Here is a 25,388-nt window from a genome sequence, read left to right as displayed (position 1 = left end):
CGCTTTGTACCACATAGGCCAGAATGGAAGCCGGATTGCTGGCAGTATATGCGCAGAGAGTCGAAGTGCGAATGATGTACATCGATGCACATGTTAATGTCAGCCAACAAACAACAGTCGTTGGACGTGGTTATAAAATCTCGTGTGAAGCAAGTGCGAATCGCGGAGTAGATGAAAAACGTTTGAGTTTTTAGTTACCTCAGCAAAACGATAGTAACACGAGCTTTATCAGTGTGTTAACACGGGACGGCCGATTGATCGGAGGCATTCCAGTTATTCCCGCGGCTTGGGCGTCGTGAAAACTCAACCTGCCACTTGCACGACCTTGTGTCCTGCCAGCTGTAGACTGCTGGAGAGGAATTCCGAATGGGTACCAACTTTGACATGTAGTCGTTGCGACAAAGTGCTTCGTGATGATGTTGGTGGTTCGTGTGAGGATCGCGGACCCTGGAGCTGTTCGTTGGCGGCTTCTTCTCCGCCCAAGCTTCAAGCTGATGACGACGACCGTGGCGTCGGCGTTCTTCTATCATCATCACCATCATCATCATCACCCTCAACGCCTTCACATAACCACAAACCTCATCGCGCGTGCAATCGCGTCATTCGGAATTCGGAATAGATATCAGCGCAACACGGACACGGAGATAACCGACTCGTGCTCACCGCAAATAGCGCATGACCACGAGCGGCTAGCCGTGATTGCGGGGTGCGCCCTTCCTGGCGGACTCAGCATGCGAGCAAACGTGAGCATTCATGACTGTTCCTGCTCTTCTTCTCTTCACTCTGCGGCTTTGACTAGCATGCATCCTCCGCAACCACCGCCGCCATGACAGAACACCGGCTACCAGTTAGACAACTGGTGATTCTATGTACGTACACGCGACGCGTCCTCCTCTGCAAGCTTGCTAACTTCACGACAGCAATATGCCGCTTTGCCGAGCCCATCGCCCTCACTTCCGTTTTCCCCTACGTGCCCGAGCTTATGGAATCATTTGGCATTCCTCAAAATGATATTGCGCGCTGGGCTGGCATCTCGTCTTCGGCATTCTCGCTCTGTCAAGGCTTCACCGGCCTCGTCTGGGGCGCCGCGTCCGATCGCTATGGGAGAAAACCAATCATCTTGTTTGGACTATTCAACACCATGTGGACCATGCTGCTATGGGGCTTCTCGCTCAACTTGCCCATGGCTTTGGCTGCGCGCGCCTTGGGAGGATTGTCAAACGGCAATGTAGGCATTCTTAGAACTACAGTCGCGGAACTGTGCCCTTGGAAAGAGCTCCAGCCGCGAGCGTTCAGTGTCATGCCCTTGGTCTGGACAGTGGGTGCGACGTTTGGACCTACTCTTGGTGGTGCCCTAGCCAATCCGTTGGGTGTCGATCCTCGGCAACCCAGAGGCACGGCTTTGCTGGAAAGATTTCCATATTGTTTGCCAAACCTTGTAGCCGCTGCATTCTTCACCATTGGTATCGTGACAGGATGGCTATTCCTTCAAGAAACTTTGGAAAGCAAGAAGAACGCACCGGACCTGGGCTTGAGAACTGGTGCTAGATTAATAGCATTCATTCGCAAGATACTACACCTGCCGACCGAAAAGCAGAACGGAAATTCGGAACGCGAGCCATTGCTTGGTCGACAGAAAGTATTCGACAGTGAAGCGACATCACAGCATAAGGCTGCCCATGAAGTAGTGAAGGAAAAGGCACCAAGGTACCGGGATGTGATGACATTTCAGACATCGCTAAATCTTGTCGTGTACACGTTGCTCGCCATTTACACACAAGCATATGATCAGGTACGCGATTTCTAGTAGCTGAAGTTACTGTGGCTGACCAACCATAGCTGCTCCCAGTATTCATGCACCATCCAGTACAACTTGCAGACGATCCAACTGTATCTTTACCTCTGAAGTTTGCAGGCGGCTTTGGTATCGAGTCTCGACGCATCGGCATCATTTTCACCGTGTTTGCCATTTCGTCTACCATGTGTCAATTCTTACTTTTCCCACCTATCGCGCGCTATCTCGGTGTTGTCCGCTGCCTTCGAATAGCGTTTCTGATCTTCCCATTCGTCTTCTTCATCACGCCATTCCTATCGCTTATTCCGGATCCAACCACCAGGGAAGTCGTCATGGTGCTGCTCTTGATGGTCAGAGGAGTGGGGGGTACATTTGCTTTCCCTACCATTACTATCATGCTCACGAACAGTGCGCCCAGTATGCGTGTCCTAGGGACCATCAACGGTCTGGCGACGAGTTTCAGTGCTTTTGGCAGAGCAGCTGGACCTGCTTTGGGAGGTGGCTTGTTCACTTGGGGTGTCAAGCGTGGCTATATCATTGTGCCGTTCTGGACTATGTCTGCCTTTGCGTTCGCTGCCTGCATACCAACGTTCTGGCTAGTGGAGGGTAAAGGGTTCGGAGACGACCCGGAGATTGACGACGAAGAAAATATCATCGAGACGGAGGAGGAAATTGAGAACGTCAGAAGGGTACCCACAGCAGCGTGGCATGATGATGCTGCGTTATCCGAATCAGAGTTTGGCGATTTCGGAGAACCACCAAACATACTGAGCCTTACGACGACGCGGTCGAGCGTTGCCATGGCATCTGACGATGAAGATGACGCGTCGTTTTTGGCAGGACAGGGACAGTCGATCAATGCGTTGGAGCCGACGAGAAGCGGTTCGCAGAGTAGACGGCGGAAGATTGTCAGAAGGACGTCTTCGATACCAATCGGCATGGGCAAGGGTTTCAGACGCTATAGCTCCAACCTAGGCAGCACGGGTATCGGTGGTGGTTCTAGTTGGGGAGGCGCGTAGATCTGGACTTGTGCGTTTCATGCATGGAACACTGGACGACGACCGAGTCGTCGGCTATGTTACAACATACATCAATACAAATGTTTCGGCTATACTCACCACATCCGAAACGTCGCTCCAAATTGATATCAAATGGCTCCTCCCTATGTTGCTCTCTCGACCATTACAAAAAAGTACACGTTGTTCACCGTAAGGCCAGATCTTGCAATCTAATTTTCTCACTACAACTAAAGCAACTAGAAAACAAAACTGTGCGACGACCGGCGACGACCGGCCAGGTTGAAATGGATACCTTCGTGTGCCAAGCAACCTGTAGGACAGAAACCATACATGCCTTCGACTCCATAAACCAAAGTCAAAGGGGATAGAGCCTACTAAACCACACTGGGACCAACGAAAGTATCGTGGCCTATCTCATCCGCGGAGCTGGTTCCATCCAGACTAGATTGTTCACTCTTCCCGAAGATTCATGCGTTTTAATGCTTCCGTGTTCTGCAAGATTGCTGTCGAAATGTTAAAGTGTCTCCCTTCTTCCAGTATGCAAAGCTGTCATGGATCCCTCTGCATCGGGTACTGGGGTATCGTGGCGATCTGATGGGGCACTGGCGGCAGGAAGCTTATTGATCTCTATACAGTCTGCTCCAGATCCCAGGGCCATTCCGCTATCTCCAGACACATCGCAAGCTTGGCTGTTAGTGCTATGGTGATGCAGCGTGCTGGTAGCAGATGGCGGCAGTGTGGATGTAGGTGTGACAAGCTGTTGGTCCAATGCGGCGATGAGCTGATGTGCTTCGACTGCCTCCGTAACCGGACCAAGAATCCTTTCGGCAAGTAAGGCAAGCCGACTGAGAGTAGCCGTCAACTTTTCCGACTCTGCTCTTTGCTGCTCATTGATAGCATTGTCTGCATTCCGTTGGTTTTGGTCCAGCAATGTCCTGTGGACGTGACACGCCAGTGTGACGCCAGCACCAATGACTGCACTTGTCATCGATGACCCCCACTCCGAACCAGTGTTTGATGGGATATCCCTCTTGATGGCGTGTACGGCACTCTTCACGACCGGTAGCGTTGACAATGTCCACCTCTGGCATTGTTAGTCGACGAACAGCTATTCGCCGTTGATTTCACTTACAATGAACCATGGCAAGGCTTGCTCAAGTCCAACATAGAGCATCTACAGCAGTATCAAAACGGCTGTAAAAAGGCTAATAGGGGCCTTGTAGGAGCTGGGAAGGTGTTGGAATGGTGGAAACTCCTTGAGAATGTCAGCCGTCCTCACTGACAAGAACTGCCACTTTCCCTGTGGTGTGCGCGGGGATAGTCCGGTGGAAACAAGGTTTATCGCAAGGTAAATGAAACTTCCTCCGATTAAGAAGTATGGTTCTGTTTCCCTTGAGGCGAGGTGGGCAGCGGTTAGAGTAATGCTCAGGCCGAACGACATGATCTTGATAACCCGCCATTCTCGTACGCTCCAGATACGCGAAGGTGTTGATCCCAACGACCCTTGAGAATCCCGAAGAGGTGCGAGGATGGGCTCGAGGGTCTTTATAGCCCTGGTAAAAGACAAATGGTTCAGAAGAGAGGCGAGGATGATTTTTGGCCAACCATCGTCTGACTGAATGGCTGTCGCAACTGCGGTAGACATAGCTGCGACTGTTTGAGCCGTGTGGTAACTATACTGGTGGGCTTCGTGGTGTAATGTACGGATGGAGAGGCTAGAAACAAGAAGCTGCTGTTGTAACTGAGCAGAAGGGAAGCAACGCTTTATATACAGGATGCTCGGAGAATGAGCTATAAATGGATCGTGGCTCAGGTTCTAATCATCTTACTCGCACTATTGATATTAGGCTTGCGCATTCTTCTATGAGTTGTTATCTCGAATATCGCAAGTGGCGATGAGAGTATGAGATAGATCCCAGGTTATGATAATCGCTTGGTGGAACCTCTCATCGGCAGAGAAAGAGAGAGAGAGAGAGATGTCGTAGTTAGTTGTACATTGCATGGGGTTTATCACGAGTTACGATAGACTTGTGAGGTTCACCTTGAGCTGCAATTGTCTTCCACGAACTTGTTGTTGGCAATGGCATCGCAAGTTGCGGCAAGTAGCCCACATATATCGCAGGCTGCGATATTCTCCGGAATACGCAGGCATCTTTGAGTTTGCAAATATCGCACCCTGCGATAATATCGTGCCTGATCGAAATCTTCATTGGTAAGTTCGCTATCGCGGCGCATGATGAAACGTTGGAAGGGGGGCGATGACCTCAGTGATAGCGCATATAAATACCTAGGTACCGCCCTGTGTATAGCATATCTTCTCAGCCTACACCTTCTGGAGCAGCAAGTTACAAGACATCGTTTGTTTGTAGTTATACACCACCACAAGCGCTCATTTACTTTTTGCATCGCGACACGAGCACATCCAGCAACTTTCGTCCAACCTCAGCCAACATGGATATCACCCTGTCTGCACACATGTCGATGAAGCAAGCAATTAAGGAACAAGGCGATGAGGTGCCGGACTTTGCACACTCTGAGAATCAGCGATCTATCCAAAGAAACGAATACAACTCTCCTGCCTCACCACCTGAAGTACAAGTCAAGATTGACCTCGATATGCTTGCGGATGACGAGAAAGTTCGCAGCATGAATTCTTTTATTCTGCAGACAGGAAACTCCAACAACGCCGGATGCTCGGTCACAAGGACGAAGAGGAAGCGTTGCGTACAAGGCAGTAGCGAAGACGTTGTTACCTCGCTCCAACATCATCGAAAGCGATTGATGAAAGGAACCAAGGTGACCAATGCACCTCTTGCTTGCCCGTTCGCAAAGCATGATCCCATTGCTTCTCCCGGGTGTTGGGACTTTGCTGCGGAAAATCTCGCTCGACTCAAGTACACTCACTGTTCTCTTACAGCATGGACGCTAGCTTACCAGACACAGGGAACACCTCCTTCGTCGCCACGAGCGACCATACTGTCCCATCTGTCTTGAGCCGTTTGACAATTACGATGCACGAGATGTGCATGTGAGAGAGAGGATATGTCATGAAGTGCATGGCAAGCAGCGCGGTCCCTGGATGGAATCTGATGTTATCTCAAAGGTTCGTCAGCGTACGAAGAAAGGCGAAACAGCGACGGAAGGCTGGCAGCGCATATTCTCTGCTCTATTTCCGGACGAGAGAACGATTCCTTTACCATGTAACTGGTCCTTCCACCTGTACTCTCACAGACTCTATGGCTAACATATCCTACAGACGTTGAAGACATTGGTCAATTATACATGAAACGCATCCGCAAAACCATTGCCGAAGAATTTATTGAGTTTGTACACTCAAGGCTGGACCCCTGGTCAACAGACGGTGTCGCGAATGAACCATCGGCCATGAAAGCTGCTTGCATATCGCAACTCAGTGGGATAGCCAATCAATATATCACGAGAGGAAAAGGTACAGGTACAGAGAGTAACGTAAAGTACGAGAGTGACTGAATTTTAACATTCGTATACAGTGTGCAATATCATGTCAGAAATGTCCTAGGACATGATATATCCCATGATCAACCCCATTGTATACCCAACGGCAATAATATCATCCACCCTCTTGCAAGCAACCCATCTAGTCCCATACCGTATTAAACAATAACATAATCGGCATCCTCCCCACCAGCACTTCCCGCACTGATAACCTCAAACTCCTCGCTAACGCCACCGGGACCAGAGGGTATGCCCAACAAGACAATCCGCACCAGCGTCTCTCTCCTCAGCTTCCACACAGCCATCCTCGGCAGAAGGCCAGACTCAGACTACGAGCCCTGGCCCACGCTCTCCATTCCGTTTCTCTGCAAACCAAACGGATTTCGATTATTGTCTACAGGAGTACTGTCGTGTTTGTTAATGGCTGCATTGATGGGGCCGTTCTGCATGGGAGGACCGTTGATACTGGCGTTGCCGACGGGACCGCTCATGCTGTTCCGTCCGTTTACGGGGTTGCCGTGGATGTTTGTTGGTATGTTGTTATTGGTGTTCATGCTGGGTCCCGATATGCTGTTGTTGCGGTTGTGATTGTGGTTATGGTTGTGTATACCATTCCCGTTGACTGCAACAGGGAGGCCGTTGGGCAGTCCGCTCGGCATGTTGTTCTCCAGACCTGCGCTCATGGAGCCACTCATTGGAGGGCCCATTCTTGCATTGGCGGTCTCGTTGTTGTTGCCCATGCTGTCGACGTCGGGCCAGAAACGCTCTTCCAGCCAGCATATTTGTCTGAAGATGTCCTCGCAGCGCGACATTTCTTCCTTGCCATCGCGTGTGGTGGTGATGTTGGCTAGTTCGTCGACGAGTGTGCGGGTTGCCTCGTCGAATTTGCTGAAGGCGGGGGAGGTCCAGTTGGGTATGAGGGCTTGGTGGAGGGCGACAATGTGCGAGTCGCTGGAGGTGTTGGAGAGGGTGCTAGAGAAGGAAGCGGCATATTGCCAGGCGGAGCGGCAGCACTATCAGACGTCAGCCTTGTGCGATGTTGATAGAAGCAGTCGTACGTACATGTTCGCTTGCCCACAGTGTGACCATACCCTCTAGAAGCGATGCACTCGCACTGCTCGCGCTCACGAGAAGGTCAAGCAGGGCGCGCGTGATGGGTGTTGGGGGTTCCATGCCCAGGGCGAGTCCGTACTTGGTGGCGGTGATTTCGAAAAACTGCATCTCCCGTCGCATGTTGTTGAGGGCGGAAATGAGGAGGTCCATGGTGCGGTACATGGGATGGAACTGCGAATTCTGCGTCTGCGGCAGTCGTATCTTGGCCAGCAGCTGCCCTACGAAGCGTATGTATCCTCGCGCATAGTGGCCGTCTTGTACGAGCCATTGCGACAAGGGCCCTGCTCCCAGCGATCCACAGCCGGCATGCGACAGGAAGGGTCGCTGTGTTGCCTGCGCAAATGGCCCCGCGCAGATGGTCAGGAGGTGCGACGTCAGCGAGGGGGCAACACTGGGTGCCATGGCAATGTTTGGCGCAATCGCCTGTCCATCGCGGGCGCGTTTGTTGTTCGGTCCGCGCCGGTTCACCTGAAGGTTTGGGTTGGGCTGTTGTCCATTCAGTATCTGGCTGGGACCCGCCGAGGGCATATTCGGATCAACAGGCAGTCCATCTTGTGGCGTAGCCTGATGCTGCTGCTGCTCGTGTGCGATGAGATGAGCCTGCGCCTCGGGAGACGCGAGATATCGCTGGCAGTCTTGGAGATGCTTAATCTGGCGCGTCGTGTTCTTTGCGCGCACGAAGCCGCAGTGCAGACAGCGGACTTTGTTGCATTTCGAGGGCGTGTCCTGGTCCTGGAACTCTTCAAAGGCCCGCCTTATATCAGGGTTGGCATGCCTGCCCATCGCGGCCTGCCATGCGCGTTAGCCTCATGGCAGTAGCACATTGGGAGCACATGGCGTTGGAAAGACGAGAGAACAAGTGGAGCTCACCTCGAACCGGGCTGTCTCGATGATGTATGTGTAATGTCTATGTATTGTAACAATCAGAGCTGGTAAGGAATCGCCCCTCACTACCTGGGTTTGCCGGGGGGCGCAGCGCCCTTACCTCAGCCCCCAAACATGGCAGCTGTCTCCTGCCTGTGCATACGAAGGGCCTAATAGTACCTACAGATATCCGCTATGTGTTTCCTTGTACCTGTGGTTATGTAAAGCGAAGCAATTACCTCTAGGGTGCCATGTTTGGATACACATCGGCATCTTAGTAACCAGGTTCTATTCGTTACAGACACAGCCGCCCGCGCCTGTGCACACGAAATCTTTCCGTAATTTCAAACGGCCCTGCCAGCCATCGGGATAGACGTCCGCATCACCAGCAATTCGGACGATGCTCTCCAAACTCTAAACTGCACAAGTGCGACACGACTGACCAAACTTTCTGTCCGTTACCACCGTCATGCAGTCGCCATATCATGCTCATTGCTGAAAAGTCACATGGGCTGACACGCCGTTACTACCCGGACGTGACTCTCCACCACCATCATACCGAGGCGTTGACCCAAACTTCCATCTCACGATGCAACGCACTACCCCACAAACTCCTTCTTAACCCGTTCCAGAAATCGCTTCCGCTCGCGCATCTCCGGTGTCAAATCTGCCGTGCCATCGTGACCCATGACGCCGTCGTTGGCCTACCACAGTTATCTGGTACTTTGGTACTTTGGTACCCTAACACACCGGCAGACAGTTGCTCGTCGGGTACATCGACCTCAGATGCATTTTGGGCCGCCACGATGGTTACCTCGCACACTACCGAGCGTCTAAAAAACCTCCCACAGTCACAAGGCCTCGGGCGATCACGCCCATACATCTACGTCCGACCGTCGGACGCGCCGGCAAAGACATCCTGCGCAGCTCCCCCGCAGCCGCCAAGCTTTTTCGCGATCCGCGCCGTTGCACGTTATACCCGGAGACTGCGACTTGTTAGTCAAGATATTACTTAGGCATGCTGCATATGCATCCGGTAAGCTGGGAGGCGAATCTCGTGATGCGCAAAAGAGCAAGTTGGTAATGTGCGGTGTAGGGCAGGCATGCCATGACGTCTATGCCCTTGGGCACTGGCTCATCCTGCTGCTGTTCTACCAACGGGCCAGACCACTCTGCTGTGCACGTCGGAAATTAAGGTGAGGAAGGAACTTACTTTACGAACTAATGTTACTTTTAGCCAGCCATCAGAGCTGAGGTACTTGCTCCAGGTACCACAAATCACCACATGGGGCAAAGATCATTGCGGCGCAAAGTGACATTGCTGATGACCCAAATAATGGCATCATACCTCGACACCATGTTGGAAGTACTCCGGCCTCGTGGGCCTTGGGCCCAGTAACAGCGTGTCTCACATGTCCATGTACTGCCGATCGCGGCAACATGGAGAATGTCTGCCTCTGTCTTCCAACCTTCCCCGCGCACTTCTGCCGTTTGCAGATCCACCCGCATTCCTGAGCCGCCCTGCGTGAAGAATGCACGACATCAGATGCTCAGTACGAACCAAAGAATACATGTGAAACTACTGGGAAGTTGTCCCGAACAATGCTTGCACGGACCTCGGCGCATTCCCATGTCGTCAACCCGGTTCTCTTGCAAGCCGATGCTGGCAGACGCCAGCACACATTCCAAGAAGTCGCCGTCCACGTTCCGGTGTATCACCACGCTCCTCGGACGCGCTTTTTAGGCTTCTCGAAAGATCGTCCCCGCCGCGTGAGCACCGCCCCGGAAGCTAAGTGGCTGCGACACGCCGATCCCCACATCATCGCCATCAAACACTCCTCCAATCAAGACGCTGTACCTGAATGCTCCCATACAACTTCTGCCATGTACCAACCCTGCATCTGACCTTTGGCCCGGCCGACCCCAGATCTTTTCATCTATGCTAATACCTGCCGAGGCTTTCAGGGTCCATTTTACCGTAGCTTGCTCGCGGATCTGCTCCTTGTGGTGGTTAGTCAAGCGGCTTGGGGTAGCTTCTGCTTGCTTCCCCTATTGGAGCTGTTGCATCGTTGCGTCACTACGTCAGTTGCCAGCGATGCCAAAGTATCCCGAGTAAGTAACGATGTACACACCGTCCCCATGTAGCCGAGTCGTGACATGTCGGCGATACTGCGGTTGGTTGTCCGTGGGAGACCTTCCTAGACACCGCCTTGGTGGTGTCAGGATAGCTCTCCCTGCTAGCTAGGATGGAGCTCCATGTTGTGGGGACGATCGCTACGTCGTGAAGCGGCGAACACATGCTTGTTTGGTGATCATGACTGGGAAGATGACTGGGAAGAAAACTGGGGCGGCTTTGTCGCTGTGTAGTAAGCCCTCGCGTTGGGAAGTTAAAGGGAGATCCTTCCCCCGATGCCATGGGTCTGCAACAAGTTCAACTTTGGATCTACCAGCCTAATAACCTTCTTGTACTCCTCTCGAGTACAACTGCATACTCTACAATCCTCAGTTAGTTGAGTAACATTCTTCACCTCAATCATGGTCGGATCCTGGGCCACTGCGGCGGCCGTTGGCCTGCTTGCTCTCTCAAACGCGTCTCCACTACAAAAGCGCGCACCCATGTTCGACTACAACAACCAAAAGGTCCGCGGTGTCAACACAGGCGGATGGTTCGTGCTCGAGCCCTGGATCACGCCTAGCTTTTTCGAGGGCAACAGCGCGAGGGACGAGTACACACTCGTGGCAGCTATTGGCAGGGAAGAGGCACAGTCAAGACTGCAGAACCACTGGAACTCTTGGATCACCCAAGACGACTTCAACCAGATGGCGGCTGCTGGTCTGAACCACGTCCGCATCCCAATTGGCTACTGGAGCGTCATTCCACGCGAGGGCGACCCATACCTACAAGGTGCCTATGATAAGCTTGGAGAGGCGCTTGACTGGGCATCCAGTGCTGGCCTCAAGGTCATGATCGACCTCCACGGCGCACCCGAATCCCAGAACGGGTTCGACAACTCTGGCAAGTACGGCCCCGTCGGCTGGACTCAAGGCGACTCAGTGGCCCACACCATCAGAGTGCTCAACAAGATCCGCGATGATCACGCAGCGCATCCCGCCGTCTCAGCTATCGAGCTTCTCAACGAGCCTCTGGGTCCCAATCTCGACATGAACGTTGTCCGCCAGTTTTACATGGACGGTTGGGGTAACCTCAGGGACTCCAACGTTGCCGTCACCTTCCACGATGCCTTCCAGGGTGTGACCTCGTGGGGCAACTGGGGCGCAGGCATGTGGAACCTTCTCCTCGACACTCACCACTACGAGATCTTTGACCCCTCTGCTGTTGCCATGAGCATCGACGACCACGTCAAGACAGCCTGCGATTTCGGTAACCAGATGGCGTCTACTGGAAAGTGGACCATCTCTGGCGAGTGGACTGGTGCCATTACCGATTGCGCCAAGTGGTTGAACGGAAAGGACAAGGGTGCGCGCTACGATGGGACCTTTGGCGGCAGTTCAAAGGTTGGTGACTGCACTGGCAAGTCGACTGGCAGTGTTGCTGGCCTGTCGGACGCCGACAAGTACAACGTCGGACGCTTCATCGAGGCGCAGCTGGATGCGTACGAGAAGGCGACGGGCTGGATCTTCTGGACATGGAAGACCGAGGCCGCACCTGAATGGGACATGCAAGATTTGCTGGCCAACGGTCTCTTCCCCCAGCCGCTAACGGCACGCAAGTGTAAGTATTCTTTCTGGTGTCGCATGAGTATGACGCTGACAACCTCCAGACCCCGGCCAGTGTGGCTAAGCAGCTCGCTGTTCATGCGATGTCTACTTGGCGCGTTCCTACTCTTTCAAGTTCCACCACACACTCGCTCCGTCTCGACACCCATTCTACACAACCGACCAGTAACGATGTAACGAATTTCATACCGCTTCGACGATACCCCGATGCGTTCGCTCGCTAAACGGGACCCCCGCCATAGGGCTGTCCGTACTTGTCCTCTCTGAGACGGCACCGCTGTCACCGAGTCACACGACCCGCTCGCACCATTGAGCTACAGAGTATGAAGTTCTGGTCGAGGCAGGGGCGCAGTCGGCGCAAACGTATATATGAGACGATAAACAAAGCGTATATTCAACAACAATGCAACGAAGTAATTGAAACAATGGCAAATTGACGTGACACACTTGAGCCGTGAAGAAGATTAGTTTTGGTGGGCACCGCTGGGGTGAGGCGGTGGTTTTGCGGGCAGGCGGCCTTGTTTGCATCTGCCGCGCCGGTCAAACTACAATCTCACCCGCGTCTCCTCCCTTCCGTACGTAGTGCAGCAGCCTCGCTTGAAGCATGACCGACGAGATGCGTCGCAACAAGGTGCGACAAGGGGCCAAACTCTCCTTTCTACTGCGTGGTTGAGCAACCGACAGTGCGCGCTCTAGGCAGTGGTGCCTGGAGCTAGAGCGCGTGCGACTCACGCACAGGCAAGCAGCAGATCGCGTTCCACAGGATACGTGAATCCGGAGAAGGGCTCGCTTGCGCATCGCGACACACGAGTCGTACCAATGCATCGCAAACGTCGAATACAGAAATGAGACGCGAATGCCATGTCTCTTGTCGGCGCTGTCGGCCCTACGCAGCTGTGCCTATGTAAGCGCCGAAATTGCCTCTGCGTTTTGCCGGGCTGACAGGAACCACGCTCCTGACTCCTCAGGCACCCACTGCGCGCCAGAAGCAATCTCCAACAAGCCAGGAATAGGCCGTGCCAGCGTCCAACAAGCTCACCGGTAAAGCCACAAAAGACTCCTGGCCGTGCCGCAGCTCGCCAGAATACGAGGTGTCTAAATCTCTTGATGCCTTGTCATTCGTCACCGTCACCCAAGCGCCTGTGGATGGAGCTTAGCGTTGGTCGCAAGGGATATTGCACGGGACTGGAACACCAATCTTAAGTTGCGCCGGCAACAGGGGGGTACCTGCATTGACCGTTTGTAGAATGGGAAATCGATATAGTTCGAGTGCCTCCCCTCAACTTGTCTTGTTTCTTCCTACTGCTCACCTCGCCTAAAGATATCTTGCAGCCCTCTCCAGAAGACTTTTGTTCTTCAGCCCTTCTTTTCAGAAAACCCCAGTCACTCATTACTTGCCCGTCTTCCCAAATACATAATACTCTCGATCTTCTTCGGATAATCTAATACCACACACACCAATCAACCAACCAACCAACAATCAACATGTACTCCAAGACCGCCATCGTCACCTTCTTCGCCGGCTTTGCCGCTGCCCAGATCCACGCTCCCGTCGGCGAGCCCAGTGGTAACCCCATCACCCGTCCTTTAAACGAGGTATGCTTGCATCCCCGAGTTTGCGCGCGCGCGCAAATCGCAAAGCCCCAAAACTAGATCGACAGAGCTAACGCGACCCACCAGGTTGTCCCCACCTGCGAGCAGTTCACCATCACCTGGCAGCCAACTACCCCCAACACTGTCTCTGTCCTCCTTCTCAAGGGTCCCTCCACCAACGTCGTCAAGTTCGGTCCTTCTCTCGCCGAGGGCATCGCCAACAGCGGCAGCCTCAGCTGGACCCCTGCCTCCACCCTCGAGGCCACCGGCGGCCCCAACGGCTACGGCATCCAGATCATTGACGATGTCACCGGCGAGTACCAGTACTCGACCCAGTTCGGCATCTCCGCTGGCAACTGCGAGGTCGCTTCCTCCAGCTCCGTCGTCGTCGCTCCCAGCAGCGCTGTTGTCGCTAGCTCGACCCCTGCCGCTGCTGCCAGCACCCCTTACGGTGCTTCGACCCCGCTTGCTAGCCACACCCCCATCCCTCTCCCATCTGCTGTCCACACCAGCGAGGCTCCTTACCCGACCACGGTCTTGACCTCTGCTGTTGTCCCTGCCTACAGCACCGGTGTCTCTGCCAACGGCACTATCCCCCTCCCCACCGGCGGTAACGCTACCACCAGCCGTCTGCCCGAGGCCACCACTAACGCTGCCTCTGGCGTCCAGGCTGCCCTCAGCTTCGCTGGTGCCGCTGCTGCTTTCGCTTTCATGCTCTAAGCGCATTTTCTTGGTCTGTTTCCTTACAAACCTGGATTATGTTACTATGTCATGACTAGCTTTTGCGATATCTCCCTATTCTCCTTCTCCGATGATACTCCTGGTGTTTATTCATAGGGTATACCACCGTCTTGCTTGGTTCGAGGTTTTCTTGTGTGTTTGTGGTCGGCGGTTGTATCTAAAGTGGAATGAGAGTGTCTTGCATAGATTGATGGTGCTGTCAGCTGCTATACCCCAAAAGGTTCTTGATTGTGATGCGTAATGGAATCCATTATACCCGTTAGCTTTTGACATTGCTTTGGTGATGTGATGCAGCGCTCATCTCATGGACTAATACGAGCTTACTGGTGACGTTACCTGTAGATCTTAGATCAGGATTGCCACCACTTCTCACGCTCCCTCTTCTTGAGTCTGGATCGATTCCAAACATTGCAATTCTTTTTCAGTGCGTGCGCACACAGCCAAGGACTGACCATGACATGACAAAGCTTCAGCAAGGCCATACGCCTCTCCCACAATCCCGCTGTCCATGCCGTACCACCCGTCAACGTCCAGAGAAGTCCATATTTTGCACAACCGGACTGCCAGGAGACGTAGATGGATCGGTACATTGAAAACAAGATCCTCTTGTGGCACGAGCTCTAGCGTTCCATGGTTGGTGACACTATGGCATGCAGCTCGACGTTCTCGACCGGTTGACAATTCTCTCCTTAATTTATCCATGCAGCAAGGCTGCGTGCATCGTCTCCCTCAACGGCTCACATGTACAATGTGCACGTCGTACCTGCAGGAGCCGCATTGGAAATTCATCCGTGTTCTAGATCCCGGGAGAGCGAGATGATCCTTTGCACACCACAACAAAAGGGCAACTGGTATGTGGGATAAGACACCCGCTTGTTCGATATCAGAGGACGAGGATATACTCTCCTCTCCAGATATCTCTACAAACACACAGCGATAATGCTATACATTTCACCTCTTCTCGCGTCGCTCCCGGCTTGTGCAGTCACATACAGCCGCCATGCAGGTACGCGGCGTGGTCCGCAATTGAACTGGCCGCCTTACGCCTTCCTCAGAACCGAAGGTCAGAAACCAATCGAATCATCGGCTCACGCTCGACAAGCAAGACGCCATGCCGTGTAAGGAGACGGAAGACGAGATGCGCGATATTGTCAAGAGCGAGAATGAGCTAGCACAGAGACCGTGTCCACATTGGCAGCATCCTTGGAGGAGGAAAGAAAATCGCTCTACTAATAAAGATGTGCGTTGGACCACCTTTTCCTGTTGACAAATCTTCACTTGCCATTCATATCTTTGTTTTGAGCTTCTACCTACCTATATATTCGAAAAAGAAAACAACATCATGAGACCCCAAGTTTCCATCCTCCTATGCGCACTAGCATCCGCCGCCGTCAGCGCCTATCTCGTCGAGCCCCCAACGACCGCGGCACCAGATACGGTCCCGAACTGCAGTGCATGGCAGATTGCTGAGCCAGGAATGACATCTTGCAACAACATTGCCAGCGCACATGGCCTGCCCATCTACCAAGTCGGCCCATGGGTGAGTTTTAAGAATAGGCGGGGATCGACTGACTGACTGTTTGCCAGAACCCGTCGTGTCGCAACACGGCCAACTTTGTGGTTGGAAATTCGTATTGTATCGAGGTTAATGGCAAGGAGTGCTATGAGATTGGCGAGGGCGCTTGTCAGGGAGATGATTGAGTGATGGTGGATGGCTGAAGGGACTTGTACTTGATGCAGTTTAGAGACGAATACCAACCCTGGAAGTCATCAGGTACCCAAGAGACACATTAAGCCAAACTTTAACAACCCACAATAACAAAAGTCAAAGGCAATAGTCTTCCCAGAATCCCTGGATTGCTCCGTTATCCCAGTCTACCTGCTATGTATAAAAGTCGCTCAACCGCTCAATTGCTCGCAGGAGGCACATTCATATCCAGTCCGATGCCCAAGACCCAAACGCCGAGATGGAAAGGAAAAAAAAAGAGTCATGGGTATAATATAATCATAGAAACATAATCGGGCCATCCATCCATCCATCCATCGTGTTCACCTTCCCCTACTCTCTTCTCCATCCACACACCTTACATAAGCACACAACCAACCTTCTTCCTCCCCTTTCCCTTCTTTTCCTCCTCCCCGACCAACACACCAGCATGATCCAACCGTGAGCCCGTCCGCCCACTGATCAAGTTACCCACACTCTGACTCGCTCTATGCATTCCATACGGATGATTATGCACCTGATCTGTCCTCGGCGGCGCACTAACAGGAAACCTCTGCCCAGCTGCAAATTGCTGGTCCGGAGGCGCAAGAGGCGGTAATGTGTGTGGATTTCTTGGCTGCTGAGTTGCAGTCATCGATGCCATTGGTGCAGTCGGATACGGCTGCATGCTCATCCTCGGACTGGTCGGTGGCAAGGGACGGCGCTGGATGGCTACGTTTGGCGCTGAGCCGCGGCGCATGTTAGGCGGCAGACTGGGGACGGGCGGTGGAGCGTAGAGGTCGAGGTTGTCGTGTGCGACGGTTTGAGTGCGAGGGCCGTTTGTCGGACGGCGGGTGGGCATGTGGGAGGAGCTGGGGTATGCGGATGCAGACGTAGCTGTAGGTAGAGTGTGTGATGACGGTGCGTAGGACGTTTGTTCTGGTGGCGAGCGGGTGCTTGATCTTCGCCGCCGGATCGAGCCTGAAGATCGGGGGCTGGGGTACGTGGAGGGGTGGATGAGAGAGGGGCGACGTGTTGGCTCTTGGGCTGGGGGCGAGGAGACATCGCTGGATGATATTGATGGTTGGCGTTGCTGGTAAGGATATGAGGGAGAGAGTTGGGAGGGGTTGACGGTTGCGGACATGTTGGTTGGTAATGGAGGAACGGGCGGTGTCGAAGACGAAGAATACGACTGGGGTAGTCGCGGCACTGGAGGCGCATCAGGATGGCTTAAGCTGACACTTTCTGCTGCGGCGGCAGTGGTTGTGTAGGCTGGTGGAGGCGGCACCCAGTTGTCCGCGTCGCTTTCATGTGGTAGCTCTCGATGGCCGTCTGCACGACGGTATTCCAGAGGTCTAAAAGGTAGTGCACGCAGATGCCGACGATTTGCGGGTGATACCGCTGCCACAGTCGCAGCTCTGGCTAAAGACATCTGAGATCGAGGTTGCTGGTTGTCATAGGGAGCCTCGAACATGGCCTGTGCCTCTTCCGGTGTCAACTCCTCGGACTCATCAGAGGGTAATCGGGGCCGTGGCGCAGCTGGGTTGGCGGTAGTACGTGATCGTTGTACGGGTGTAGTGCCAATCCTCGATGGTCTTCGCGCGACAGTATCATTCCGGTCTTGGGCTCTACGCTGTGCCATGGTCCTGGTTCGCACCAGTTCAACCTCCCGGTCAAAGTCTATAGAGCCTTCGGGCAGCATCTCGCCGGGACAAAGGGGGTCCAAGTCGTATTCTGTCTTCAACAGCGTCGGCGGGGCGCTTCCCAAAGGTTTCGTCTTATCGAAATCAAGGACTATCAAAACACCTTTTGAGCCTAATGGTGCCCCGGGTACATCGTTTTCATCCGGCAAGACGTTCGAATTGCCAACTGCCACAAGCCGCTGTACGTTTGCATTCAGCTTGACCCATCTCAGCACACAAATCTCCTGTAGAGTACCTGCATTGTCGTTTGGGATGGGGATGCAAAAGCAAGGCTGGATTGGGGCATCCACCTTGGTCTTTTCACTCGGCTTGTACTCCCAGCCTGGTACTTCGTAGATCCAGATATTGGTGGTCCCGCGCATCCGTAGAGCTACTGCGGCAAGATCGGCATTGGGAGATACGGCCGGCATAGCATCGTCCACAAACTCTGATCGCGTCCATCTCGCGTGGTCTGGCAAAAACATCTTCCTCTGTGTGAACCGTTGGCATGCAATGTCGTAGATTCCCCATGAGTCCTCCTCGGCGTTGAAGGCAAAGAGTTCGTTGAACGTCCCCGTGTCCGCATCGGGAAGCAAGGTGGCTTGGCGTGCAATCCTCGCAGTCTCTGGAAACAGCACCGAACCCGTCCAAGCAGCCTCTGGTGGTTGTGGTATCGGCTCACCCTCCTCGGTAAGCGGGCCGTCATAAAGCCCAGGAAGAACAAACAGGGCGGACCCATCCGACTTCCTCGCATAACCCGTGATGAGCAGCGTGCGACCATCGTCAGAGAACTCCAAGGCGTCGCCGGCGGGCCCAGAAAGCGTACGTCGTGTCGTCTCGGGTACCTCGGGCCCAATAGCCATTACCTCGATGCCAAATCTATTTCCTGTGATTAAGATACGTGCATCCGGCGAAATGACAATCGAGCTGGCCTCGTGCACGAGCATGATGGTCCGCCTCTTCCTGATCTGGTTATCGCCTTCGCCATGTATTTCATACAGATCGACCTGCGAAGGCCGTGATAGCACAGCCAGCAGAAAACCATCCTCGGTAATGTCAATCGCGACGGGCTTGCGCTTGACCTGCAATGTCCTCGCCCACAGTCGCGGTAGTTGCACCGTCTTGATCAAGAACAGATTCGAGGCCGAATATACCGCGACATAGCCGCCTTTTCTCGACACATTTACATCGAAACTATCGGGAAGCGCAGACGAAGAGGCGGTGTTGGACACTAGCTCGAGGAGGGTCAGGCTGGGTGGCGCATATGGCGGTTCGGCGATTGGTGTAACGTCGTGTGCGCGCTCGTCATAGGTGGTGGCGGATGTCATGGCCGTCGAGTAGCCTGACGAGGAGACGGCATCGGTGTTTGCAATCGACGACGCAGAGAGCAGCGTGTTCACGTGCTCGTAGCCCTCAGAGTCCTCTGAGCTCACTGACGTGGTGCGCGCACGCTCGTCATAGGCTGCCCGTCTGGTGTGGGGACTGCCCTCATCGCTAGCGAAGGCGACGCCCTTTCCCCGTGCGTCTATCGTCGGTGTCCTGTCAGCGAGTTGCAGTGCCGAGTCGTGATCCTGTGAAGCCCTCCCCACCATGGTATGCCTTCCTTCACTTTGTACGTGTTGTACGAGTCGTACGTCGTGGTCGTGGTCGTGGTAGCCGGTGCCAAAGGAGCGTCAGGTGGGCAGCGGACACGGCTCCATGAGAGTGCCTATCGTCGCATGTGTCGTCTTCAGCTGTAGCAAAAGCAGAAGGGCAGCATTGCGATTACCAGTACAGCAGCAGCAGCAGCATGCAACGTAAAGGTGTCTAGCAGGGCGCTATTGCTGCAGCCAGGCATAGTCGGCCAGGGTCACGTTCCTCGTTCCAGCTTGGCCTAAGCCCGATCTGCCGCTAACTCCTAGTCTGATGCCATCCCCCGACGTCTATTTACAGCAACACTCGGCGTTGGCGCATGGCAACTCGAGCCCTTTCGTATCGATAAAATCTGCAAAATCTCCATCTACTGACCGCTACATTCCATGTGCGACGGGCGATAAGCCGTGGACCTCGGCATCGTCCCTCTGTCTGTTTCGCAACACGCTGTCACGCTGCCAGCCCCAGATAGCGCCATGCGACATGGTGGAGGCTGAGTTGTTTCTGGCGGCGGACCGCATTTGGGGCCGCCCAAAGCTGAGGCTAACACAACCTGGCGAATCGTGGAGAGCTGGTAGCCCTGCTCGCGCCCTTACACTTGCAGCTATGAGACGCGGGACTCGCCGTGGCGCAAACAACCATCTCTACAACCCCTGCAGCAGAGGCCCCTCAACCTTCGCCATAGGCTAACCCGTCACCAATGAGGCGCTCTGTAATACCACGCGGTATCATATCTGCAGCAACACGGCTTTTCATCTTGTCATCACAGACACCGCGTAGAGTCCTTAATCTCCGCCTCACGTGCGCTCCGTTTTGACGTGTACGGGGCCTGTTGCTGTTCGTAAACTTGTCGCAAGTGTGTCTGCAAATGGCTAGTGGTGATGATATAAGACTATACGCGCTATACGCTGTGCTAGACGGGCTGGCTTAGTAAACTGGGTAATGGTCTTTCTGTCGTCAGCGGCAGATCATCATTGCCATACCCCACGCAACGGGAATAGCAGGGCTTCCATGTCCGGCCTGGGACAAGCTTCAGCTCTAATGCATTCCGGAGAGTCAGAGACGTCAAATATGCAGCTGTTAAATTGCGAGCTCATGCACATGCATGGCAGGTTGATTTTGGATGCAGTCTATCGTTCGCCTGGGAACCCTCTCCGTCCCTACCATGGTGAGATGATCAAAGCAGAAGGTTCTTCAACACCGTCTGGGCATCGAAACTGCGCATGGAACGGTACATGCTGGAGCGTCTCTGGAGCTCGGAAATCTATGTGTGGACGCTTTCCTTGGAGGACGTGAGGGAAGTACAGATGTGGTTTGAAGTTGCCGTGATCTTGCAACTTGAATTCCCCTACATCACTGATAACGTCATGAAGACGCTCCATCAACAAACGCTGATAGTCGACAAGTGCAGGGTCTAAAACTCTGTATGTGTGCACGGCTCGGCGTGCGATGTGATGTTGTGCCAGATCTGGGGGCAAACTCCACCACTGAGCCCAGAAAATATGCAGTCCTTCGGCGAGCACAAACCACGAGAGCCACGTCGTTCCGTCTCGGAATGAGCGCAACTGATCAAAGCTTTCGCCCTTATCAAAGATCCAAGGCTCGTACTCGTCTCCAATGTTGCCCTTTGACACGCTGAATATGCAAGGAAGCAGCGTCGTCAGCAATATATAATCTCGTATCTGATGAGAACATAATCCGCGAACGTAGTCCAGACGTCGCTGCTGGATGGTATCCTCTCTCATCTTACACGCGTCGAGCGAGTATCGGGGCGACCGCCAGTCCTGCTGCATCAGTTCATCCTCTGTATAGGACGTGCGCACATCCTGAGAGACAAGATACAGTTCCCGTAGGATGTCCCAGCCCTTTGCGACCCGATTGCGCAGATAGTCACCGCCAGGTGCTTCTGCCGGTATACGATAGACTGGGCGCCCATCTTGGTATGCGATACGATGTTTGTTTACTAGAATTGCCGCTAGCTGGTGCGGTACGAGCTCTCGCAGCTGTCTGTAGTGGAAGAAGTTCGATTGATCGTACATGTGCTGGAGGACTCGTTTACTGAACGTGACGTGTGCGACCGCCGGTGCGATTGTGGTGATATAACGATCGATCAGGTCGCGCATCTGCGTGCTGACCATGGTCAACGCCCGCAGCTCGTCGAAACGACAATGGTGGGCTATCTCGATGAGAACATCCCATGGAAGGCAGGGTGATTGGCTGCTCTCTGTAGCTTGGTTCAGCGAAGTTTCTTGGTCATCTCGAGAATCCATCGTGACATGTAGTGTTACGGAATGGCACAGTATTGGTAGCTCGACAATTGACAAGGGAAGTAGGGCTGCGTATGTTGCTCTGAGGAGGAAGGACGGAATGGCAGAAACGGCCAAGCGCGCCTTGTCAGGCAACCGCCGGCAGAACCACGGACAAACGCGGACCGAGATGAGTACATTGATGCCTTCCTATCAAAATCAACGCGTGGGGCCATGATTGAAACGCGTTTTGACGCGTTCTGAAGGTCAACGAGGTGTATTCTTTAGCAGCAGGTTGACAGGAACGGGAAAGCCGCCTCGGCACCAGCTGTCATCATCGATCTTCAGGGTCCAAGCTATCAAGACCTGACCACACCCGACCCGTTGACAACGCGCACCGTCAAGTCCATCTCCCTAGTACTACCGACTCTTTGCGGAGATTTCCAGAACGCATTCAGCCTGCGTTGTGCACGTAATAAGCGTCCCGAACATTCACACCGCGGCACTCGAGATCCCGCCTTTAGCCTAATGCACTGCAGATGATCTACCGGAAGGCGACGACATGGGATATGTTCGCTTTCTGACAAGAGGAGAGCTTGAGGCTTCGCTATGAACATTCGAACAAGATTCATTCTGAAAATGACTCCATCACTGAATCTGCTAATTGAGACGTCAATCGATGCTGCAGGGCACTGCGCCAGCTACTACCTCTATCTCGACCGACTTGCGATGGGATCGGCAAACCCAGAAAGTACCCTTGTACCGGAAGAATGAACGTCTTCAGCCTGCATAGTAAAGCAACATGTCCGGTCGCTTACAGCCAGATTTAAACAACGTAACTATTGGCACACACATACGAGTCATCCATGTTGAGGTATCATATTGAGCTCCTGAGCCTTAGCCCTAGACCCAACATGCAACAACATGGCCCTGTAGTATACCACAAGTTACAACCGGCATCGGACAGCTCACCACTCGAGCGTTATTGCCAACATGCGCCCCACATCCCCATGGGGAATGCTTGCCAAAGCTTGATATGCTCTACTGTCTCGCTCACTCAATGTTCTAGCTGAAATGACACCGGGAAACGATCTTTCACAACACGGTATGCGAGCGACGAAAGCATGGCACCACCGCCACCAGATCCTCACTTGATTCCTGCGTTCCCTTCCGGGGCAGCTCAGAAGAGTGCGAGGACATTTGCTGGAGCGACGCTAACTCTACATGGCATTGCTGTCGTTGTCTTTGCAGCACGCATGTGGTTGCGATGCCGGCCTGTGTATCGGATGCAGTTGGACGACTATGCCTGTGCTCTAGCATACGTGAGTAGCGACCACACCTTACTGTACTGACGATGTCGAAGACTAACACATTCGAATCAGGTCCTGATAGTGACCAATGCAAGTCTCCTGCTCGCGGCCATACCTTACACTTTCTCGCACCCACCGGACGCGTTCTTCCTATCCGACTCGCAAGAAGCATTCCACAAAGCGTCTATTGCACAGCCCATCTGGGCGTGGTCTATGGTATTCGTCAAAGTGTCTTTCGCCCTGATGCTTCTCCGCATCTCACCCTCGAAACCCCTTCGCCGCTTCCTCTGGGGCATGATCGTTCTCCAAATCATACTCGGAGTGTACAACACACTAGCAACCCTACTCCAGTGCGTCCCAGTCCGAAAAGCATGGGACTTACTTGGCACAGTACCAGGACACTGCTGGAGCAGGGAAGCAGTCAGGATAAGCTCAATCACAGTGTCCGTCATACACATCCTCACCGACTTCATGCTCGCCCTCCTCCCCATATCTTTCCTCCGCCGCATCCAGCGTCCCATCCGCGAACGCGTAATCGTCGGCGCACTAATGGGTCTCGGTTTCTTCGCCGGCATAGCATCTATCCTCAAGATCGTCGCTGCCATGGACTTTGGTAAGACTGGAGATCCCATGAACGAAAGCATCACAATCGGCATGTGGTCCGTCATCGAGGAGCTCGTCGGTTTCATCGTGATTTGTATACCCTGTCTCCGCTCGCCGTTCCAACGCGTGCTTCAGTACTGCGGCGTGGTCAGCGTGCGCATCAGACAGCACACGCTTACCCGCGGCTACGGACGTACCTACGAATCCGACGTACTGGATAAAAGGCATGCCCACAGTCAAAGTCAGAGTCGTCTTGCTACTGTTGAGGGAGATGTCGAGTCGAGCTTCAAGATGAAGGATTTGAGTACTGAGGCTTCGGAGGATGAGATGCAGTGGCGGACTAGCACTCAAGAGACGAGTTCGGGCAGGGGCGAGATTTGGTGCACAAAGGAGGTTGTTGTGCAACATGATCCTATTAGCCGTGTGCCCTCGCGTGAACGCATGCAGGGTGGCGTGGAAGCAGCGTGGAAGGGTGAGCCGTTTGAGTTTGATCTGGGTGTTGCAGGGAGGAGCTGAACTGGGTTTCGATTCAGAGCGCCAACATGCTGTTATGGAGAGCTGTAAATGCTTGTATTGCCAGTGATCGTGAGGGATCTACTACATTTAGGTCTTTCTTAGAACATCCCTTACTCCGCGCACCCAGTAGTCCTTTTGCTGCAAAGAAGATGGCTCCTTCTGTCCACTGATGCGATCATGAAGCTCATCAGCAATGATTGTCGTGATAGTCAGCCTTGGATGTGAAACATGGTTTTCACTTCAAAATAGCCCTGAATATGTCTAGAACTACGCTGTACGAATTACTATCGCTACCCAATACCCTATGAAGCTACTCAGAAGTGCGGGGCCGATGGCACTTCCGGAACCTCAATCAGCGTCGACATTGTCCGCACTCTTAGTTGTTTCTCCTCTCCCCTCGTCCTCAATTTCCGCAATGCGCGGCAGTATCATCTTAATTACTAGAAGATTATTCATCTTCTTTCGCGTCTTCTCGTCGAACACCTGGAAGATGGGCTTTGCGCGCCTGTCGAACTCATGGGCGCTGATTTCGTTGTAAGAGAGCCGTTCCATGAGATAGACGTATTCATCCCAGTTGTCCGGACCTAAATGGCGAATTTGTTAGCGAAGATGCGCTGATCTACGGCAGAATGTACTTACCTAGTGCGGTCTTCGTGCCTACCAACTCCGAGGGTACTTGGTAAGTGTGGCGCGGACGCAATCTTGCAGGTCTTGGTGGCGGCGGCGGCGGAAGTTGTACCTGTGGAGGCGCGAAGAAGCCTATGGGAGGCTGCGCAGTAGGCTGATTCTCTTCGTTCAGCTGCAAAAGTCCACGCCTAGAGACTCCAGTCGAAGTTTCGAAGGACTGCTTTTGGCGTACCCGGGCTCGTGTTATATGCTCCGGAGTCGCTAACGGCCCACTGACTGTCCTCTCTAGTCTCTCTTTTGGAATTTTGCGGGCTGCGGTGGGGGACAGCTGTTCTGAAGAGCGAGCTGCAAGCGGTGCCTTCCTTGGAACTTTGTTCGAGGGAATGCGACTACCTATCCAACCCGAAGGAACTGAGCCATGAGGCGATGCTTTTACAGTGTCAGACTTGGTGAGAGAGTCATGGCGCTGGTCGAAGTGATCCGTAGGTTTGTAGCCTTGCGCCGGGGTCGAAGGCTGGCGCTGTTCGACGGGATTCTTATGATCGTGGCCATGCGCTGGGTCATCAGACTGCTTGAAATTCTATCAGGGTGTTAGCATTAGCGGTTCTACAGAACAAGACATAGAGAGGGATGGGTCGAAACTCCGCCTGCTACCAAGGCAGGAGAATTCTAACATGTAGGGCGCTGTTACTCGTTCCCCCTCGATGTCACTGAAGCACAGTGGGAGAGA

General features: G+C 53.5%; 6 protein-coding genes across 6 annotated transcripts; 5 read left to right on the top strand and 1 right to left on the bottom strand.

The window, feature by feature from the left end:
* The first annotated feature begins 541 nt into the window (after window positions 1-541).
* Window positions 542-2,951, top strand: ACET3X_002289 (uncharacterized protein). Its single transcript, XM_069449015.1, has 3 exons — window positions 542-869; window positions 921-1,792; window positions 1,840-2,951. Exons 1-3 carry the CDS (start codon window positions 827-829, stop codon window positions 2,812-2,814), a joined length of 1,890 nt encoding a protein of 629 aa, XP_069308836.1. The 5' UTR covers window positions 542-826; the 3' UTR covers window positions 2,815-2,951.
* Window positions 2,952-10,800: 7,849 nt separating this feature from the next.
* Window positions 10,801-12,067, top strand: ACET3X_002288 (uncharacterized protein; the record flags this gene model as incomplete). The annotated part of the gene is made up of 2 exons (XM_069449014.1): window positions 10,801-11,998; window positions 12,048-12,067. The coding sequence occupies 2 exons, from the start codon at window positions 10,801-10,803 to the stop codon at window positions 12,065-12,067; spliced, it is 1,218 nt and encodes a 405-aa protein (XP_069308835.1).
* Window positions 12,068-13,291: 1,224 nt separating this feature from the next.
* Window positions 13,292-14,597, top strand: ACET3X_002287 (uncharacterized protein). Its single transcript, XM_069449013.1, has 2 exons — window positions 13,292-13,599; window positions 13,684-14,597. Exons 1-2 carry the CDS (start codon window positions 13,489-13,491, stop codon window positions 14,314-14,316), a joined length of 744 nt encoding a protein of 247 aa, XP_069308834.1. The 5' UTR covers window positions 13,292-13,488; the 3' UTR covers window positions 14,317-14,597.
* A 1,082-nt stretch (window positions 14,598-15,679) lies between these two features.
* ACET3X_002286 (uncharacterized protein) lies at window positions 15,680-16,038 on the top strand (the record flags this gene model as incomplete). The annotated part of the gene is made up of 2 exons (XM_069449012.1): window positions 15,680-15,877; window positions 15,925-16,038. The coding sequence occupies 2 exons, from the start codon at window positions 15,680-15,682 to the stop codon at window positions 16,036-16,038; spliced, it is 312 nt and encodes a 103-aa protein (XP_069308833.1).
* A 383-nt stretch (window positions 16,039-16,421) lies between these two features.
* Window positions 16,422-19,316, bottom strand: ACET3X_002285 (uncharacterized protein; the record flags this gene model as incomplete). Its single annotated transcript, XM_069449010.1, has 1 exon — window positions 16,422-19,316. The coding sequence occupies one exon, from the start codon at window positions 19,314-19,316 to the stop codon at window positions 16,422-16,424; it is 2,895 nt and encodes a 964-aa protein (XP_069308832.1).
* A 3,542-nt stretch (window positions 19,317-22,858) lies between these two features.
* Window positions 22,859-24,031, top strand: ACET3X_002284 (uncharacterized protein; the record flags this gene model as incomplete). Its single annotated transcript, XM_069449009.1, has 2 exons — window positions 22,859-22,924; window positions 22,985-24,031. 2 exons carry the CDS (start codon window positions 22,859-22,861, stop codon window positions 24,029-24,031), a joined length of 1,113 nt encoding a protein of 370 aa, XP_069308831.1.
* Window positions 24,032-25,388: the final 1,357 nt, after the last annotated feature.

The sequence above is a fragment of the Alternaria dauci genome, chromosome 2 (assembly GCF_042100115.1).
Source record: "Alternaria dauci strain A2016 chromosome 2, whole genome shotgun sequence".
In the NCBI taxonomy this organism is placed as follows: domain Eukaryota; kingdom Fungi; phylum Ascomycota; class Dothideomycetes; order Pleosporales; family Pleosporaceae; genus Alternaria; species Alternaria dauci.
This window is presented reverse-complemented; position numbering and strand designations above follow the sequence as displayed.